Below are 21,317 nucleotides of genomic sequence, written 5' to 3' on the forward strand. Positions count from 1 at the left end.
TGCTGCACTCCTTCATCAGTGTGGTTTGAACCACAACTTAGCAAAAGGAGACAGCTTCTGTTGTGTTTATTCTTCAAATACAGAGTTTATTCTTATTATTTAAAGATGATGCTGTTGCATATTAAGAAATATGCAGGAGTGCATGTGCAGAAAAGACCATTTTGATTACTCACTGCCATCCAGTGTTTCCTGGTTAATGCAGCAGCATGCACACTTTTCAGGAGTTCCAATTTGGTTGCTTTCTCTTCTTCTCGTGTTGACTTGCACAATCCAAAATAATGCTCTGTTGGCTTGTGATGCCGTTGCATGCTGACATCAGTCTGGTGTGCTTAGCTTTTATTATTTATTCTTTATTCAGATCCCTGTTAGCTTCCACAACATGGTCGCTAGTCTTCCTGGGGTCCACACATAACAAAATGCTTGAATGTGTTGCTGTGTTTGCTCAAATTCAAACCTTTCATTGATGTTTTAATTCTATTTGACATAAAGTGCAGAATACCTTTGACTTGTCAACGATCCCGTGTAGGAGTGTCGTTACTTTCCAGCACAGAAGCAGCATGAAGACGCTCCAGCTGCTAAAGTACGATGTGCAAACTTTGAACCTTAATCTGATTGTGATTAACGCACTCATACTGAAAGCCTCAGAATACCACTGTTTGCACTTCTACTGGTTCAGTCAGACGAAGCAGAGGTGATGGATGTGTTCATGCAATTACAGCCTTTCCTGTTTGTGCACCGTACAGATCTCACTGACATTCTGAGTCTATTTGTGCAGCACATCTGGCAAACCCAGATGATATACTGTACGTATCTGGATATGTGAGATAGTCTTTGGATCATTTCCAAATCAGTAATAACGAACGATGTCGTTTTAAATCGTGTATTTTTGTGTGAATAGGATGAAATGGCGTTTGTCTCGTGTGTCACTGTCATATCTCTTGTAATTGCCTGCGATAATCAAAGTACATTGAATCCACGCTATAGTAAAGTCTCAGGGATCAGGATCTACGGGAACCAGTGTGCACGTTGCGTCTGCGCTGTGTGCCCTCCACAAAGCCTGGCCGGATGCCAAAGCCGTGCGGCGTGAAGCTGCCTCCTTCACAAACCGAACTCTGGTGAACTGTGCCAAGTCGCAGTGGGGTCTTTACCGCTCGCCCTCTCCCCGGCAGGGATCCCACCCCCCCTAAGCCGAAGCCTGTGGCTCTGTGATGTCACCCCCCACACATCTCTCATCTGGGTTTTTCTCAATGGCTCCCTGTCACTGCTGGTCTCTGCTTAGTGTTAGACTAATGCTGTCTTAATGGAGAGCAGTTATTAATCATAATGGAAACACACTCCATCTCTCCCTCCAACTAAAGACAGAGATTAGAGATGAAAATCCGCCAGGGAGGGGAGAAAGCCAAGGGAAAAACCGCACATCGCTCTTCAAGTATTTCATTCCGCCCTTTATTTGATTATCAAATAAAAATGTGATTATATCACTGGGCCGCAGAACAGAGGCCTGTCTGGATCTTATTAGGACTCGCTATTAGTGGTCCTACCATGAAGATTTACAATAAGGGTGGAGAACAACAGAAATTTATGGAGGCATGGAAGTCCGCAAGCCTAAGTGAGCAAAGCCATTAAGGAGGGAACCATTCAATACGGAGGTTTGTCATCCTGACTGAGCAGCGTGCAACTGGCAGGCAGCAGCAGCAGCAGCAGCAGCAGCCGTCATGGGAGCGGTTATAACACGACAACTGGAGGTCACTCATCTGTGTTGTTACAGTTCTGCTCTGTGGCACGGGAAAAAAGTAGCACAACATCCCAGAAAGAGAAAGCTGAGAGTCAGTGAACACACACTTTACAGCATGCTCTTTTTTTTTTCATAACATCCAGTCCTGTTGGAGCATCATGGACAAGATAAACATTGTTATTTATGAGTTTGTTATTCAATGAGAGCGCTCCAATTCAGTCTCTGTCTGTAAGCTCTGGCCCCATTGAAATGTCCCTGAGTGAAACATCTGACCCCAGCGTGACCTCCTCCCTGCAGGGAGGAAGGGAGAAATGTTTTCAGCCTTAATAGGATCATGAAATAACATCAGAAGAGCGTGTCAGTCAAGTTCCTGCTGCCTTTTCTGTTTAGTCAATGACAAATATTGGAATTAGCGTGTACACTGATATCATAACATGTTCTTTTATACTGTAGATTGTAGATTTAATAAACCACACACACACACACAAACACACACACCTTAAAACAGCTTTTCTTTAAAATAGATTCATTGTTGAATCCAACCGCAACACAGCAGCAGCTCTACAGCTCCGTACTGAATCAGCTTTAGTCAAACAGCATCAGCATTCATTTATTTTTTACCTGTTTATATCAGATATAAACACAATAGAGATCAACTTAAATGCTAAATATTTTCCCCTTACTGTAAGTTAGTTTAAAAATGACATGGATATTATACATTTCTTTTTCAAATGTCTAAGAGTCATAAAGCAGCTAATCTCTGAACCCATCGGCAATCATTGTCTGATGACACTGCACAAAATCTGTCTTTGGGAATGGATGATAATTCAGATGTAGGCGGCGCTTCTCTCCTCAGCTCAGACTGTTTGGACCAAAGACTTTATAATAAATGGACGGAGTGTCCGTGATGTCACCCATCTGTTTCTGTAGCCCTGTTTGGAGGCCGATTGTCGGCGGGTGCCATATTGAAAATGCCGAACTCACCCTAACTTCATCCAAGCTAATGCAAGGTAAAGAGGCTGGCCTTTAGACTTTTTGCTAACAGATACAGGGTGCCCGCCTGTCAATCAAGTCAGCCATGCCCTTATTTGGGCGAAATTCGTAAGTTAAATATCTTCCGAAATTACTAGCTATAAAAAAGGTGTGCCAATAGAGAAATTAGCTATTCAGACCTAAACTGTTTTTTGTACCAGGCTGTAAACATGTTTATTTCTGCTGTAAAGTTCGTCTTCTTTGAATGGGTGTGTATGTGGTTTCTGGTGTTTCTGCAGCCAGCCTCTAGTGGACACTCGATGAACTGCAGTTTTTTTTTAGCACTTCCGCATGGGCTTCATATTATAGGACCGAAGGTTGCCGCTTGGTTTGGTCGCATGTCCCCGGATAAGACTTCAGGCTGCTCTGAAGGACTTCTTCAAATAGTCACGTGAATTCAGCGGGATCAATGCGAGAATTGTGCAACTTGTGACATCACAAGTTGAGGAATCTCCTTATAGGGGCAAATTTGTCATTTTAGAAAGAGAAAAAAACTTTGTTGCGTGGCAGCAGTGAAAGGGGGTTCTAGAATGTTGGGTTCTAGAATGCTGGGTTCCAGAATGCTGGGTTCCAGAATGTTGGGTTCCAGAATGCTGGGGCGTCACAAGTGCTTGTGACATCACAAGTTGATGAATTTCCTTATAAGGGCACATTTGTCAGTTTAGAAAGAGAAACTTTTTTGCGTGGCAGCAGTGAAAGGGGATTCCAGAATGTTGGGTTCCAGAATGCTGGGTGGTTCTTAAAGAGACAGTAGCCGTAATTAAGGGGGTTTCAAAGACCCCAGCTTGAGATAATTATAGAACTTTAAGTAGTAAATCATGTAAAGCTCCTACAAAGCTGTCAGAAGGACAATATGAAGCCTGAAAATGAGCATGAGACCGCCTCTTTAAATTAAACGACAACCAATCCCTGGCTGGAAATGTGGCAGACATCTAAAACACTCCAGACCGCTCAGTGTTGGAGCAATCCCCCGATAAGACTGCAGGCTGCTCTGAAATACTTCTTCAAGAAGTCATGTGAGAATTAAGCGAGATCAACACGATAATTTCTCAACTTGTGACATCACAAGTTGAGGAATCTCCTTATAAGGGCAGATATTTCCTTTAAGAAAGAGAAACAAACTTTTTTGCATGGCAGCAGTAAAAGAGGGTTCAATGAATGTTGGGTGGTTCTTAAAGAGACAGTAGCTGAAATAAAGGGGGTTTCAAAGACCCCAGCTTGAGATAATTATAGAACTTTAAGTAGTAAATCATGTAAAGCTACTACAAAGCTGTCAGAAGGACAATATGAAGCCTGAAAATGAGCATGAGACAGCCTCTTTAAATTAAACGACAACCAATCCCTGGCTGGAAATGTGGCAGACATCTAAAACACTCCAGACCGCTCAGTGTTGGAGCAATCCCCCGATAAGACTGCAGGCTGCTCTGAAATACTTCTTCAAGAAGTCATGTGAGAATTCAACGAGATCAACACGAGATTTGCTCAACTTGTGACATCACAAGTTGATGAATTTCCTTATAAGGGCAAGGTTGTCAGTTTAGAAAGAAAAAGTGTTTTGCATGGCAGCAGTGAAAGAGGGTTCCAGAATATTGTGTTCCAGAATGCTTGGGGGTTCTTAAAGAGACAGTAGCTGAAATGAAGTGTTTCAGACAGAGGCTGAAATAAGGGGTTTCAAAGACCCCAGCTTGAGATAATTATAGAACTTTAAGTAGTAAATCATGTAAAGCTCCTACAAAGCTGTCAGAAGGACAATATGAAGCCTGAAAATGAGCATGAGACCGCCTCTTTAAATTAAACGACAACCAATCCCAGGCTGGAAATGCAGCAGACATCTAAAACACTCCAGACTGCTCAGTGTTGGAGCAATCCCCCGATAAGACTGCAGCCTGCTCTGAAATACTTCTTCAAGAAGTCATGTGAGAATTAAGCAAGATCAACATGATAATTTCTCAACTTGTGACATCACAAGTTGAGGAATATCCTTATAAGGGCAGATATTTCCTTTAAGAAAGAGAAACAAACTTTTTTGCTTGGCAGCGGTAAAAGAGGGTTCAATGAATGTTGGGTGGTTCTTAAAGAGACAGTAGCTGAAATGAAGGGGGTTTCAAAGACCCCAGCTTGAGATAATTATAGAACTTTAAGTAAGTAAATCATGTAAAGCTCCTACAAAGCTGTCAGAAGGACAATATGAAGCCTGAAAATGAGCATGAGACCACCTCTTTAAATTAAACGACAACCAATCCCTGGCTGGAAACGCAGCAGACATCTAAAACTCTGCAGACTGCTCAGTGATGTATGGAGCTGGAAACAAGTGGTGTGTCCTTTTCATGTTTTTTTTCTTCCCCCTTTCCCCCTCCAGGCTTCCAACTTCTTCTGGGGTCTCTGGGCCATCCTGCAATCACGCTTCTCCTCGATTGACTTTGACTTCCAAAGGTTTGTGTAACCGTCAAACAGAAAGATAAAGTCTGTGTTCCGTGTGGTTTGCTTGTGTCCACAGTCGGAGGCACGTGCCTGGGTGTCTCTTTTCATAAATATTGTCTCAGTTTTCTGGAGTGCTCTGGTTCTGACATTCTGAACACTGAATGCTGCAAACTGATTCACACCCAGCTGACATGAAGCCCCACCTTCACACTGACACCACCTCAAAAAGCTGATTAATGTTGAAACACTTAAAACCACAAAGACTTGGGTGCAGTTTCATGGAACCGCAATCATCTTTCCTCTAACAAAGACAAGCAGACTGCGAATATATCTGCACCCTGAATTCACACTTTCATTGTTTGATTGCATTGTTTTATTCTGAGCAACATTAGGATTGATCTAACAAGAATTAAGGCAAAGAAAACACTCAGAAAAGAACTCAGAGCTTAAGTCCAGAGCTGAAATATGTCATGTTTCTCAACCGGTGCTTCAAGACTTGGAGCTCCCAGCATAAAACCTACAGAGGCACCTTTTCTATTCTTCTTCTTACAGATGTTTTAATGCAGTTTTTGCATCCTTACATACTATTTATGTCTGAACTTCTCAGCCATGAAAGGTTGAGCTCTCACAAACACTTTTTAAAATAATTAAAAGTGCATTTCTTTAGTTTTACATGTCTTTATGCGTTCCATGATCCGCACACGGCAAGTCATCTTTAAACAAGTCCAGGAGGAGGCATTCCTCTCCTCCAGCAGCCAGACAATAAAGTTCAGGAGGGCAAAATGTTTCCCTTCTCCCCCACTCTTTCTTCCTCTCTCCTTCTCTCTGCGCGCCCCACACCCGCCACAGTTGTGATCGTGATCCTAATCACTATTGACATACGGCACCCTCCCCTCTGTGTGGCTTTCTCTGCACGCTTGCTAGATCAGCGGCAAGGGCCCCCGCCTCATTTCGATCCGGACCCCGGAGGAAATGTGATCCAGAGGGGTGCCGAGGCACAGAGGCACTATTGTTCCCGTGCCGTCGGTCCTCCCTTACATATACGTCTCTCATCCCCGGCTGGGCCACATGCGCCTGCTAGACGTCTGCTCCTCTAAGCCGCCGGCTGAGGTTGTCCTAAAGTGCACGATGAGGGTCGGGTTACCTTTTCTTCAGAGCAGAGGGGCTGAGCTGAAATGAGCTCGGAGAACAACAGCGCTGATGGAGAGTCAAGTTGGAACTTACATGAAAATACACACACATGTAAACACACGTATACACTTAATTACATCTGCCAACGCCGTTAAATGGATTGATTTATCACGCTGTAAAGAAAGAGACAACGAGGAAGGCAACGGTCAAGTTTGCCCTCGCTTTCATCCTTTCATTTTAAATACATTAACAGGGAGCACACCACAGTCAGAACATCATCTACAGAAACTGTCCTTGCCATTTGTTTAAAGAGCATAAAGCAACCAGCTTCATTAAAATTCAATGGCAGAGCAGTAAGTAATGTTATGTACTCCTTTTTTCTATGAAAGGTCTCACTGAGGATGTTTAATTGGATGCATAAAGAGCAGGTCACACCAGGATTTATAGCGTAGCTGACTGATACTATATAGAAAAGAGAAACACAGGAGAAGGTGGTTGGAGTTGGAACATCAAAGCTGGTGTTGTCTTTGCTAGGTGGGCTAATTCAATCGCAGAACATGTTCGCTTCTGGTTATCCAGATCCGTATGGGAGGTTTTGTAACTTTCAGTTGTTTCTGGGGACAGTTTGAATACTATACCTCAAGAGGACATCCCCGTGTACTGCTCTTCTCTTCGTGACTGACCTTCTCTCGCCGTCCTTCTCTCATCAGCTAAAATGAAGCGTGGCGTTCTCTCTATCTCCCTCAAACCTTGTAAAAGCATTTAACTTTTGTTGTATAATAAATGATGCTCTGAATCCTGTGAATTATCATCACAGGGGTTTTGTCATTAGTTTGTCAACCTATTAAAAATATCTGACTGAAGCGTCCGCACATGTCCGATCGCTTCTGAAGGGAAAGTTTACTGAAGGATTTATCTCCTGCTTGCTGATTCGTGCCAGTAGAGCCTTCACGAATCACCTTGCATTGCATGTAGGCAGCTGGCGCCTCGCTCCACGCCTTTTCTTTGGCATTCAAAACATTGAATGTATATTAATATAGAGAGCGCACCTCAATCTTGTCGCCGGGAAAAAGTGAAACCAAAATACCGCCGACAAATCATGCTGGTGAGCCGCTGACCAAAACCTTCTTTTAACTTACCAATACAACATCTAAGTTCCTTCAGGCGGGTACGCTCCACAGCTGAAGTCACAAGAGGAGGCTCCCATGATTTTGGCTTCACTTTCATGGAGCAGTTGTGTCGTCCATGTTTTTATACAGACTCAAATATCAACAGATAACTGAGACAGCCAGAACATTTTATATTTTGGGGCTTTTTTGCCTTTATTGGACAGGACAGCTTCAGAGAGACTTGAAATGTGGAGATTAGAGAGAAAGGGATGACATGCAGAAAATAGTCAAGGCTGGAATCGAACCTGCAACCTCTGCGACGAGGACTATAGCCTCTGTATATGGGGCTCGCTTAGACCGCTAGGCCACCAGCGCCCCACCAAAACATGCTTTTAACTTAGCAATAAAACATCTAAGTTCCTTTAGAGGGGTGCAATCCACAGCTGAAGTCACCAGAAGGGGCTGGCAAAGTTTTGGCTTCACTTTCATAGAGCTGTTGTGTCATATATGTATACAGACTCAAATCAATAGCTAACTGAGTCAGCCAGAACATTTTATATTTTGGGGCTTTTTTGCCTTCATTTGATAGGACAACTTAAGAGAGACAGGAAACATGGAGAGTAGAGAGTGGGGGAGGACGTGCAGGAAATAGTTGGAGCCAGGAGTCGAACCAGTGACCTCTGCAATGAGGCCTCTGTATGTGAGGCGCTTAGACTGCTAGGCCACCAGCGCCCACCAAAACATGCTTTTAACTTAGCAATGAAACATCAAAGTTCCTTCAGGCGGGTACACTCAACAGCTGAAGTCACCAGAGGAGGCTCTCATGATTTTGGCTTCACTTTCATAGAGCTGTTGTGTCGTCCATGTTTTTATACAGACTCAAATCAACAGATAACTTAGTCAGCCAGAACATTTTATATTTTGGGGTTTTTTCGCCTTCATTTGATAGGACAACTTAAAAGAGACAGGAAATATGGGGAGTAGAGAGCGGGGGAGGACGTGCAGGACATGGTTGCAGCCAGGAGGTGAACCTGCGACCTCTGCAACGAGGCCTCTGTATGTGGGGTGCTTAGACTGCTAGGCTACCAGCGCCCCACCAAGACATGCTTTTAACTTAGCAATGAAACTTCAAAGGTCCTTCAGGCGGGTACCTTCCACAGCTGAAGTCAGAGGGGGCTCTCAAAGTTTTGGTTTCACTTTCAGGGAGCTGTTGTGTCGTCCATGTTTATATACAGACTCAAATCAATAGATACCTGAGTCAGCCAGAACATTTTATATTTTGGGTCTTTTTCGCCTTTATTTGATAGGACAGCTGAAGAGAGACAGGAAACATGGGGAGTAGAGAGTGCAGCAAATGGTCACGGCTGGGAGTCAAACCAGGGACTTCTGCAATGAGGACTATAGCCTCTGCATGCTTAGACCACTAGGCCACCGGTTCCCCCGTGCCAGAACATTTTAAAACATGTATTCATCCATGACTCACTTGTTGAGATAAGACGGGTACAAGACCTTTATTTGCTTTAAGTGTACAAAGGTTTATTTGCTAACAGGAGCCGCTGTTGGATTACTTAACCACCACTTCATTTAAGAGCTTGAGGATGTTTTCAAGGAACAGCATATGTGCATATATTATTAAAGATGCAAAGTCACTGCCCAAGTTAGCTCAAGTTTTGGCTGATAATTGTAACAAGGAGCTGAAATTGTTTTCCAGCTCCTCTTGAGAAGGGGTTCTCAAACTTTTCAGCCTGTGACCCCCAAAATATAGATGCCAAAGACTTACGACCCCCACTGTCCCTCAAAGTGATTTAATGTGGCTTCATTTAACTAGTCTGCAGATAATTAGCCTACCTGTACGAGCATGTGTCTGTGTCTCCTGTGCTGCTACTGATGCTTTTGATAATTAACTGTTCACTAACCCTAAATTTAGGAGTCATCTGGAAACAAAGAAAGGCAGAAAACTCATTACATTTTCTATTTTCAAGGTTTTATATCAAATTCAGCTACTATTTTTGTGGATTGTTTTTACTATAATGGGTAAAATTTACTAATTTTAGATAACTTGAAGAAAAAAGCATTCTGAAAGACATCTCACGACCCCTGATTTGTGTCTCGCAACCCCCCAGGGGGTCCCAACCCACACTTTGGGAACCCTGGCTCTTTAGTAATCTACTTTTATTGTTCTGTAAGTCTGTTTGGCTTCCAGGAGCCTTGAACCTCCAGAAGAAAACATTTGGTTCTTAAGCTGCACCATCATCCACTTTCCTAACCAGACTTGTTGCTAGCTGTCGACTCGAAAGTGAATCATAGTTCAATTACTTTTTCAAAACCTTGAGCGAAAAGTTTTACCTTTTTTTTTTTTGTATTAACTCTTCTTCAAAACAAGCTGCAGACACACACAACAAGCTATCTTTCTCTCTAGATGCATGGCTGTCTTCAAAAGCTAGCAGCTAACTTTTAATGTGTGCAGCATTCAATGAGTGAGTGCATTAATGTTCATTTGCCATGAAATCTTCAGCAGATTTGAGTTTGTTATTTCTCTGTGGGTTGATCTCTGCAGGTGACCTGTTTGCATTAAACACCATCGAATGATTTGATTTAAAATAAAGTGATAAATGAAGCTTTTACTATAATTAACTTGTCATGACCACAACCTCACTCACAGCTTAACCCAGAAGTTTCAACCTCAGAGAGAAAAACACACGACCCGCTGAAGTTTGAAGTTTCTGTGATAAAAAGAAAAGGGAAAGGAAGTTAGAATCAGACTGAAAATATGTGTGTGTGTTGCAGTATGTGTGTGTGTGTGTTTATGTTTTCCTCCCACTGTTTTCCCCCCAAGCCAAATCCCTGCCGACTTCCCAACGAGTGACAGGCGTCGCCGAGGCCTTGTGCTTTAACCAGAGCCAGATGTAGAAGTGACAATAGGGAGCCACAAGGGGAATGCAGAGCTCCCCTCCCTCCGCTCGCGTTATTTACTTTTCTTTATGTGATTTTATTCATGTGCTGAAAGTGTCTGCGAGTCAGCGGTTTAGATTTGTGGACGCGTTGGCAAGGTGAGCCGCTATTTGACAAAGACATTATTATGAGGAAATGAAGGAGGAGGAGGAGGAGGCCCACTGTTTGGAGAAGCCTGCCTGTTAAATTGGGGGGAATTGTGCACAAAAGCACATTGTGAAACTGAATACCTGCCATGGAGGGACTTCATTTTCCCCTGCTTCTGCTAAAGAGAAAAGCGGCTCAGTTTCATCTCTGATGATGATAAATGTTAAGCACGCTAAGTTTTAGGTGTCAGCTTCAATAAAGTGAGGGATGAATGGGATCCCCTGTGAAGGTTGCTGTTCTTTTAAAACAAGTATGCTCAAACATAATTTGACGTAGGAAGGGCGTGGGTTTGATGATTAACAGAGTCAGTGTTTCACTTCATGTCTTCTGTTTTTTTGGGATAAGCTGACATTGAATCCTTCAACACTTTCTATTTAAATTAACCTCATGTCTATTGAATGACTTAGATTCATTAAAGCTCCTGTGGGGAGTTTTTTATCTGCTTATGATGATGTGTCTTTATGACTGTCAAAAGCAAACAAAACCATCAGCATAGAGATTTAATATTTCCATTTAGTCTGAAACCTCTGGCGGGGGTTGGTGTCAGTCAAAGACTTTAACTCTGTGTTGCTGAAGCAGCCTTTGCTTACTTCTCTCACAGCAGAGAGTTTCGATGAGTCATGCATTTGGGTGTTAAAATAACTCAGGTTGAGATAACTTGCACCGGATCCATGTCCGGTCAGTCTCTGATCCGCTGCGGTCCGGCTCTATGCTCTCTGGTCCGTCAACACCCACCGGCTGCGTTTTCAGAACGTAGCACAGAGCAGGACCGCCGCACAGCTGGAGTCATGGGACCGAGGTTTTCCCCACGGTAATCCCTGAATCAAGGATTCTCCTCCTCCTCCTCTCCTCATCCATGTTGTCTTTCTGGTCCTCTGAAAACCTCTGACCTGTTGACTCCAGGCCTGGCTCCGCTCATCATGACTTTGGTTTGTTGTTGTAGTTAAGTGAAATACGATCTGGTGATAACACAGAGTGTTTTATTCTGAAAATTAACCGGATGTTTTCATTTTGTTTTGGTGAAACCTGACTTCCTGTCCCGCTCCATCTGCTCTGTTGAGATTGATGCGTCGTGCTCCGGCATCCGGCAAAAATAGAAGTCTTGTGTATCTGATCCGGAGGGTTCTTGCGTCTCTGCCGGATCAAAGACTCAGCCGGAACGCAACGGAGCGGATCCAGTGGAAGTTAACACATTGACTAGAATAGAAACCTATCAGATCTGGTGCTGTGACAGATCGGTGACAGACTGGACACGGATCTGGTGGAATTTGGCCGTTATACATGTGCATGATGACATCAGTCAAATAAGAGTTAGCACTTTGGCCACAGGGGGCGCCAAAATCAACACAATCTTACACTTCCTCACTGTAAGAGGTGTCAGCAATGAAAAAGGAGCTTCCTCTTTGGGCACAGGGGACACCAAAATCAACAAAAGCCAAAGGTTCTTCCCAGGAGCTTTAAACTTGATTCTGCAGACACCTTGCATTCACAAAATGAAACAACACACCCTTGTTTTAAGGTTGTCTATGCTCAACTGCTTCAATATCATCAGGTTAAGGGTGGCTTCATGTAGCAGTGTGAGTTAATGTTGGAGCTGTCAATCATTATTCAGTCCCTCCAGGATTTCGCAGGATTTTTTGTGATTGTTGCGTCCCCAAAAAGCCTGATTTTGCGACAGCTTTTTGAAAAAATTGCGGTGAAAGTTGCGATTTTTTTTTTTTGCTTTTTTCCCCCAATAACATCTCAGGGGCAAGTAAATACGCTAAATTACAGTTGTTTTTAGAAAACATTCTTGATGTGGCCACTGACTGTATTTTGATTCTCTTGATTCACAGAAAAATGCCATGAAAGGGCTGTGTTGCACATTTACGACGGTCCCTGAATGCACCTCGCAGCGACTGATGCACAGTCAGTTCACGCACTCTGAATTGAATCTGCATCTTTGATGACCATGAGTTGATCAAAACTTACTAAATGTGTCTGATGTATCACCAAACTGGATTAAATCAAGCTGTAGAAGCAGAGCTTTTTACGGTAACCAAGGCAACAACGTCAAACATCAAATAGTAAACAGACGTCCCCCGGTTGTGCCTGTGTCACTAACGCACACCGGGGGTAAAAATCATCAATGAAGATGAGACAGATGCATGGAGGTGAGGAGAGCTGGTTCATAAAGCACACCTGCTGCAGGTAGAGACCAAGCTAACACTGAGCCCCTCAATCTATAAATAATAACGTTGTCATGGTCACTTGTCCTGCCTGCTGTCCTCTCTTTTCACCCGTTCTCTGTGCGTGTTTAGTTGTTGAAAAGAGCCGATCAAGTGAGGACTTACGTTTATGTTCCAAGGAAGTGAAATTGATGACAAAACTGATGACGTACAGGGGCTGAGATTGAGGTTAATTGGTCAAATTTGCGGGAAAGTTGCGCTGATTGTAAAAAATTGCAAGGCCACGAAAAAATTGCGCTGATTGGTTGAATTTGCGTTGATAGTTGCGATCGCGAAATCGCAACTTCCTGGAGGGACTGATTTATTGTAATTGTTCTTGAATTAGATTTTTTCTAGATTACAAAAAGAACTAATTTTCAGTGTCACCAAACCATAATATATATGTTCAAACTAATCTGCCAGCTCTAACTCTTAGGTTTCATCTTCCCCCTGCCTTTTCATCCACTGCTTTCCAGTGGCAGAGATCAGACACGCCTATCTCTCTCAAAAAGCCACAGGTGTTTTTCCACTTTCTAAAGAAGGCCCGAGTTCGAAGCTAAGAAAGTACAAGAAAGAAGCAGCTCTTAGGAAAACTGCAGACAACAGAAGGCAGACTCTGACACAATAATTAGAGAGCAGTTTTGCCCAGAGATACAGGTGGGGGAACAGAGTGATGGAACACAAGTAACTAAAAGGCATGTGTCAGAATTATCTTTTTTGTCTCAGCGCGCGGTGAGAGAGAGAAAACTGATTTGGCATTGAGCAGTTCAGTGAAAGCACTGATTAAAGGACAAACTCCTCTCTGTGCCTCCATTTTCTGTGCTTTTGAAACTTCACTTAATTTCAAAGGGGATAGTATAATGGCCAAGGGCAACAGCGTACTCAGACATCAGATTTATTGAAGCCTTCGATAATATGGTTTGAACAAATACAAAACCACTTTCCTCACAGTTAAGTTCTGAAATGCACCGAGGCTTTGACACAGCTTTCAGACTCAGTGCTTTATTGAATAGAGATTTAATGCTTTATTGTAATGCAAGTTTTGCCAAAGAAACAAACAAAAAAAACCTCCACATTGCCCACGTTGAGCTATTAACAGGGCCGGCAGTCTGACCTGTATACCACACAGGAAACTGGAGACACTTCATTGTTAACTTCTACCTCCTAAAGTCTACAGCTTTCAAATGTATGCTATTATTCTTACATCTTTTATGTTACTCACACTGAAAGTAAGGTAGAGACAGAACAAGTGCATATCATGAGCCGTATTCTTTTAAATGACAATGAAAATGTTCCAGCTCAGTGGACTGAAAGCTTTAGAGTCTGACGGCGTGTCAGAGGTCAGAAAAGAGAACTTTAAGTACTTTAATTACCTGCTGCAAACATCGAATAGAGACGGACTTAATGATTGAAATTCATACAGTCCATCAGTTTCAAAGGTTCTTTTCCTTGTGTTACGAATCAGATCAAGACACCCATTTGGTGAGTTACAGGCTTAGAAGTGTCCATCAACTGGAACTTTGTTAAATCTGAGGAAATAATCTTGCCGATGTACTAGTTAAGAAATGTTCTTTGAGTTGAGATTTCTTGAGACTTTCAGGGCTGACTGGCCTGAGAAAGAAAAAGACCTGTAAAGGGTAACTGGACACGACAGTAAAAGGGTATCTAAGGTAAAGAGCTGCCACAGGCTACCTTGATCGAACCTTTTTATGTGTAAGAAAGGATGAGACGGACCATATGTAGATCTCATATAGCCATGAAATAACGCCTTCAAACAGACCTAAAAACAGGTAACTAGAGAGGGTTCATAAAAGGTACCTTGGGTTCCTTGAAGCAGACCTCATAACAGGTTTAAAATGATTTAAACATACCTTGAAATATACATCTTTTTTTTTTGTTTTAAAGTTATATTTTTGGGGCTTCTTGCCTTTATTATATAGGACAGCTAAAGAGAGACAGGAAATGTGGGGAGTAGAGAGTGGGGGAAGACATGCAGGAAATGGTCGACCGGCCGGGAATCGAACCGGCGACCCCTGCGACGAGGACTGTAGCCTCTGTATGTGGGGCGCTTAGACCGCTAGGCCACCAACGCCCCACCTTGAAATATACATCTAAGGGTACCTGGACACAGCTGCTCATTTTTCATGGAGTTAGGGAAATGGCCTAAAAGGAAACCACACAAGAGGTTCATGACAAAACCCTTGAGGGTACCTTAAATCACCAAAGAAAAATCAGACCTTATAAAAACATCAGAGGGTACCTTGACCTGTCCTATTAAAGGTTCCTTGAAACAGACCTAATATGAATTTAACAATGACTTGAAATGACCTTATTGTGCATCAAAACGTAAAAAAAATGGCCTTACAGGAAACACTAGAAGGTTAAAGACAAAAACTGTGGAGGGTACCTTAAATTGTCAAAATCACCTGTTAGATAGAATGGGAAATATGACCTAAAGTTTCAACAGGAGGGTACCTCGACACATCCCATTAAGGGTTACTTGAAACAGACCTAATAATGTGTAAACAATGACTTAAAAATACCTTAAAAAATACAATTAAGGGTACCATGACACAGCTGCTCATTTTTCACAGAGTTAGGGAAATGGCCTAAAAGGAAACACCAGGAGGTTCATGACAAAACCCTTGAGGGTACCTTAAATCGTAAAAATCACTTGTTGGAAAGAAGGAAAATATAACCTTATTTTAAACATATAAGGGTACCTGGACACATCCTATTAAGTGCTTCTGAACAGACCGTATAACAAGTTAGTATTAATAAAAGCAGATCTTGAGTCAGACATCTAAGGGTACCTTGACACAGCTTATGATTCATTACGTAGAAAGAAAAGAGGCATTTAAGGAAGGACCAGGGGTACAGGAGAACACCCTATCATTCATTAGAGAAGGACAGCAAGATAAACACAAGCAGGTACCTGGACACGTCCCATTATGGGTTCCTTGAAACAGACCCAATAACAATTCTGAAATTTCTTAAACAGACTTTAAATCAGACATCTAGGGGTACCTTGACACAGCTGATTACATATTGAAGGTATTTTCACACCAGAAGAAATTAAGAAAAAAGACTTATAGTCACTATCAGGAGCCACATATCTGCTGCTCAGGTGTACCTAGAAACAGACCTGAAGGGTTGGAATCACAGCTTTAAACAGACAGTAGAGGGTACCCTGACACGGGCCTGATTATGTGTTTTAAAGGATGAAAACAGACCTTAGAGCTGACTGTACAGGAGCCTGAGAATTCATGTTGTGATTATGCATTAAAGATCCATTGGATGATATCTGTACTTCAAATATTTAGTTACAAATTTGTAAAGCAGATTTTAATGATTGTCTCTGTCCTGTGTTCTCTTCACAGATACGCCATGGCCCGACTCAACTACTACTTTGAGAAGAAGGAGGAATTCTTTGGACTGACTATGAGCTAGAAACAAAGGTTAACGAACCCAAGTCGTGTGAATCAGATGAGGATCACCCCGCTGTGTGAGTCCAAGGAGAGTTTTCTTTGATGAGAGCCGTCCTCTTTTGTCAAACAATCCAACTCCACAGTCAAAACGAAGGCAAAGAATGAGCTTCTAAATGTGCTCCCCATTGTTTGTTTCTTCAGGCTGCAGTGTGACTTCATGTGTTTTGCTATCACTGTGATTTTTTAAATATTTGTTTTACCACAGCCAGTACGCCGATAAGCCTATTTGGCACATTGAGACGAAGCTCATGCCAGCAACGCATTAATTGTTCCCACATTCAGCAGAGTCGCATGAAGCCGCAAAAACGGAGCCTGATCATAAAAGCCATAAGATGGTTATTTGCATGCTTATTCAGTGTGCACCACAGATCTGATGGAAAACAAGTTTCCACTTCTACTTATTGACTTAAACATGCAGAGCGTTATTTTAAGCCTTTCTCTGTCCTGAGGAATAAAGTTGTGAAGCTGCTTCTCGTCTTCTTTGCATGATGTCACCAGATCACGAAGGTCACTGCGTATACCCTGAGAGGTGTTTCAAATTCATTGACTCCTGATTGAGAACTATCACAGTGTGGAACAGCAGTTTAGTGCAGTGTAGGATACAGCTGCTTATTTTGCTTCACTTCCAGATGCTTCTCTTCAGATCTGATATTTCAATATTACTGACAGCTCATTCCTCAACAGAGCTTTTTATGACATCGTATAACTCGCATAACGACACTTCCCAGAAAAATGAACACTTGGACGTAAACCAGTCTGATAAGAACGAACTATAAAGACAGAAACCGTGTTTGAGAGACATTTATTTGACCTGTATCTTGATTTTACAGTTTGACTCATGTCCCATCTGTTGGCATGGAGGAAGCAGGCTTTATGACCTACACTGCACCAGGCCAGTAGAGGGATCTCCAAAGTTAGGCTTCACTTTAATGTCATCCATCTCTTTATACAGTTTATTGCATAGACATATAAAGAGTAGACGCCGCATCGACCGCTACTACGAGCCGTGGGGCCGCCATCTTGGTCCGGTCACCCACTCCACTCAGTGTAATCTGTTTGGCAGGCGCAATTAAAGGCACTATGAGGAGTTTTTCACCAGCTGAGAAACAGACTGAAACCAACACTGATGCCTCTTTATGACCTTCAAAAGCAAACAAAACCGTAAACAACAACACTGATACCTTCTCTGTTGTCATTTTTAATGCCTTAAACCACTCAGAGGGGGCAGGTGTCAGACCACATGATTGACATTTGGCTTTAGAAACACCCTTTTTCGGCTGTTTTCATGGCAAATAATCACATTAAAGCTGGAGTTAGCATGTATTTGAATGTAGCATTTCCTCAGGTCTCCGTCTAACCCCTCCCCTCCTCCCTCAGAGCTCCTCCAAAATGACGCTCCCCCCCGCTCACATGCACGAGCGCCACTGACTTGCGACCATATGATGGTGACTGATTCAAAACCGGTCCTCACCAAAACATTCTCATAGTGAAAGTTAAAAACACAAACAAACATGGCTGCTGTTAGTACTCACAACTGTCATTCTAGCATTATCCAGTTGTACTGATGACACGATATCAGGAGAAAAGTTATCACACATATATAATACTGTAACAGCTCTACTGTTTGTTAGACATGTTCAGTGTAGATGAACCTCCGGCCACGAAAATTGAAGCCAAAAACTGCAGTTCCTCGAGTGTCCACTTGAGGCTGGCTCCGGAAGTACTGGAAGGCACATACACACCAATTCAAAAAAGCCGATCTTTACAGCAGAAATAAACATGTTTACAGCCTAGTACAAAAAACAAGTGTAGTCTGGATAGCTCATTTCTTGATCGGCACACACTGTACGGGGTGTGAATTTTTTCATAACACAGTAATTTCAAAGATAAACACCGGCTACACACGTCTCGGGGAGGCAGAATGCAACTCACCATTCACATGTAATTGACTTTTATCGGGGTTTTAAACTTTCAATCACCGCTGCAGTGGTGTGGAACAGAATCATAAGTCCAGTGTAATACACCGAGGTCAAGTCTGAGTTAGACTGATCATCCAGGGGGAAATTTTAGCGCTGTTTGTATCCACTAGTGCATCATTAGCTAAGCGAAAGGAAACAATAAACTCAAGCTAAATCATCAATAAGCCTGTTTTCTTTACTCTCACGCGGGTCTTTCTGCTTTGATCGACATCGCTGCAAATCCACCAGGACAAGCCTTTCCAAACAAGGCACGGGTGGCAATCCTTGTTGAGCTAGATAAGGAGAAGAGACTGCTGTTGCAGAGTCAATCCATGCACACTCCTGGAGCCTGGATTTCAGAGACAAGTTTTCCATTATGAGAGGCACAGCTGACTTGATTGACAGGTGGGAACACTGTAACAACTCAGAAACTAGATGGGTGACGTCACGGATACTACGTCCATTTATTATACAGTCTATGCTCATCTCCCATCTGTTCGCATGGAGGAGGCAGGCTTTATGACCTATCCTGCACCCAGCCAGTAGAGAGAGCTTCACTTTAATGTCATCCATCTTTTAATACAGTTTATTGCACTGTATGTATAAACACATTTGCCACATACTACCCACGGATGTAGTATGCAGTACGTACTGCATGTTGCATACTGCGTTTGAAGGTAGTCTGTAGTATGAGTGTTCTGTTGGATCTGTTCTGCAGGATGCTGGGTCAGGCGTCGCTGAAATTGTGGTTGTGTGGAAAGCAGAAGTAGACGACGGCCAAGCTGAGAGTGAAACTGCTTCTTTAGCATCACTTCTGATTTAAAAAGATAAGAAGTGGTTTATAAGGAAATGAATCATTTTCCCAGCACCTAAAAACTGAGTGCCCCCGTCATATATGGAAAAAAAGAAGAAAGAGAATGTTAGCGCTGTGCATTATGGGAAACAATATGTGAGGGAGACTGATCCGCTGCTTACAGAGAGATTTTCCTGAATCAGTACGACATACAAGGAGTTTTGGCATACTGCAGATTTGACTCTTGTTCATACATACTGAATTTTGGCCAAATCAGTAAGTACTGCTAGTATAGAAGGCGGTTTTGAAAACAGCCATACTCATTGAAAACTCTACCTACAGAGTTTTTGTAGAGGTACCACTACAGCTGATCTTTCTAGCCTTTGAGATCAATATTAAATAGCATGTTGTTGTTGACAGAAAACCAACAGGTACAATCTCATGTCCTGCTCTGCTGCAGAAAAGAGTTAATCGTTACACCCCATGTTCTTCAGAAACTGAAGTGTGCAAAGTTTTAAGATTAGTGTCACCTAAAAATGAGAGCTGCAGCTTGATTTCTAAGTTTGACAGGATATTTAATCTCCTGCTGTCAGAGCTGGATCATAGGATTTCATACCTGAGCATGAGAATAGAAATACATTATGAATGTTCTTTAACCACAATCAGTATGGTTTGTTTTTATCTTGCTGCAACATGTCAAAATATTTTCCTTAAAGATGGCTATAGAGCGAGTCAATCACAACGACAGGTTCATAACTTTACCCTGATCACACCTCTGCCACCTGGAACGATGCCACAACTTCAAGATCATGCTTGAAGACTGCAGGAGGTTTCTGTGATACTGCATGTGCTCCGTTTTATATTCACCATGTGACCAAAGCTCAACACCAGCAAATGGATTTTGATCCAATGTCCAGTAAACATCATATGACTGAGCGCACACACAATGCTCTGTCTGTGACCGAAATGTAATTAGTGATTAATTAGTTTATCTAACAAATGAAACCCTGCAAAGAAAGCATGTTTTGATTTATGAGAGAAGCTCCCTGACTCTGCGTGTCCCTGAGTCCCCTCCGCTGGCTTTATATAACCTGATGAGAACTCCCATGACAAAGCTTTGATAGACTCGTACCTTCTCCTTTCAGCGCGGTGTGTTAATGTAAATGCTCCGGGCGGTGAAGCCAGCAGTCATGTCAAAGAATTGGCAGCAGGAGCGTTTGCATGCTTCACTTCTTCTTCTTAGAAATATGAGGTAAGAGGAGCTCAGCTTGAACTTCTATACTTTACATACAACTGTAACTCTCAACCCTATTGAATGTCACTTATATAGCACCTTTCACACAATCATGCAGCCATAGATGCATCATATAAATACAAAAAAGATCAAGAAATACAATTTTGCAAGAATGAAAATGAAGAACTCACTCTAAAGTAAAATAAGACAAATATGAGATGGGTATTTAGAGAATATGAAAAATAATTTGTATTCACCACGCATTAATTTATCCTTTTTTTCTTTTGTAGTGATAACCAATTTAACACATTGACAAATCTTCTTTACGATCAAATGCCATATTCATAACTCCTGAGAGGAAATTTGCATTGGATTATGGTGCAAAGAAAACAGTTCAGTGCAACAAGATGTACCAGATAAACAAACTAGGTTGAGTAAAAAATATAAAAACTGAATAAGACCCACAAAACCACCTGTTTGCTTAAAATGACCTGCTTTATAAGCTACCAACTAAAGATGGATTAAATGATGAGTTTGGTGACTTGAAATGATTTATGTTTACAGTCTCCGCTGCCGTTGCCTGGATTACAGGACATGATGTTGCTCCACTTTCCCATGTCAGAGATTGTTTTTGGGTCCAGTAGCTCCTCAGGCTGCTCTCACATCTGTGCCCACTAACTGTCATTATGTCCCCACTCTCAAGACCAGCCTGAGACCACACTAACGTTTTTACCACAGTGTCAACAGGCAGAGAGGGAATGTAACAGACTACTTTCTGTGGATTGATTTGATATGACGTGTGTTATCAGGTTGTACCTGGTGTTGCTTTTGCATTCTAGAATGAATCACTGGCTTTGATCAGTCCCAAGCAGTCCATTCTATTCTGCTTTGATTTGTGTTCCATTCTGTTCCATTCTATTCTGCTTTGGTGTGTTTCATTTCATTACATTCTATTCTGCTTTGGTGAGTTCCATTTCATTTCATTACATTCTATTCTGCTTTGGTGAGTTCCAATTCGTCACATTCTATTCGGCTTTGATGTGTTCCATTCTGTTCCATTCTATTCTGCTTTGGTGTGTTCCATTCTATTCTGCTTTGATGTGTTCCATT

The 21,317-nt window shown here is 42.3% G+C and overlaps 1 protein-coding gene across 2 annotated transcripts in view; it reads left to right on the top strand.

Moving 5' to 3' along the window:
- The window catches only part of zgc:113516 (uncharacterized protein LOC541449 homolog), a 53,863-nt gene extending 37,171 nt beyond the window's left edge, over window positions 1–16,692 (top strand). Inside the window, exons 7-8 of one of the 2 annotated variants that reach the window (XM_034684855.1) lie at window positions 5,127–5,200; window positions 16,115–16,692. In XM_034684855.1, coding sequence (XP_034540746.1) covers window positions 5,127–5,200; window positions 16,115–16,184 — 144 coding nt within the window. In that variant the 3' untranslated portion in view covers window positions 16,185–16,692. Of the gene's footprint in view, window positions 1–5,126; window positions 5,201–16,114 lie in introns of those variants that run through there. The other variant, XR_004631463.1, reaches the window with a different exon arrangement.
- The last annotated feature ends 4,625 nt before the right edge of the window (window positions 16,693–21,317 follow it).

The sequence above is a fragment of the Notolabrus celidotus genome, chromosome 6 (genome assembly GCF_009762535.1).
Source record: "Notolabrus celidotus isolate fNotCel1 chromosome 6, fNotCel1.pri, whole genome shotgun sequence".
NCBI lineage: Eukaryota > Metazoa > Chordata > Actinopteri > Labriformes > Labridae > Notolabrus > Notolabrus celidotus.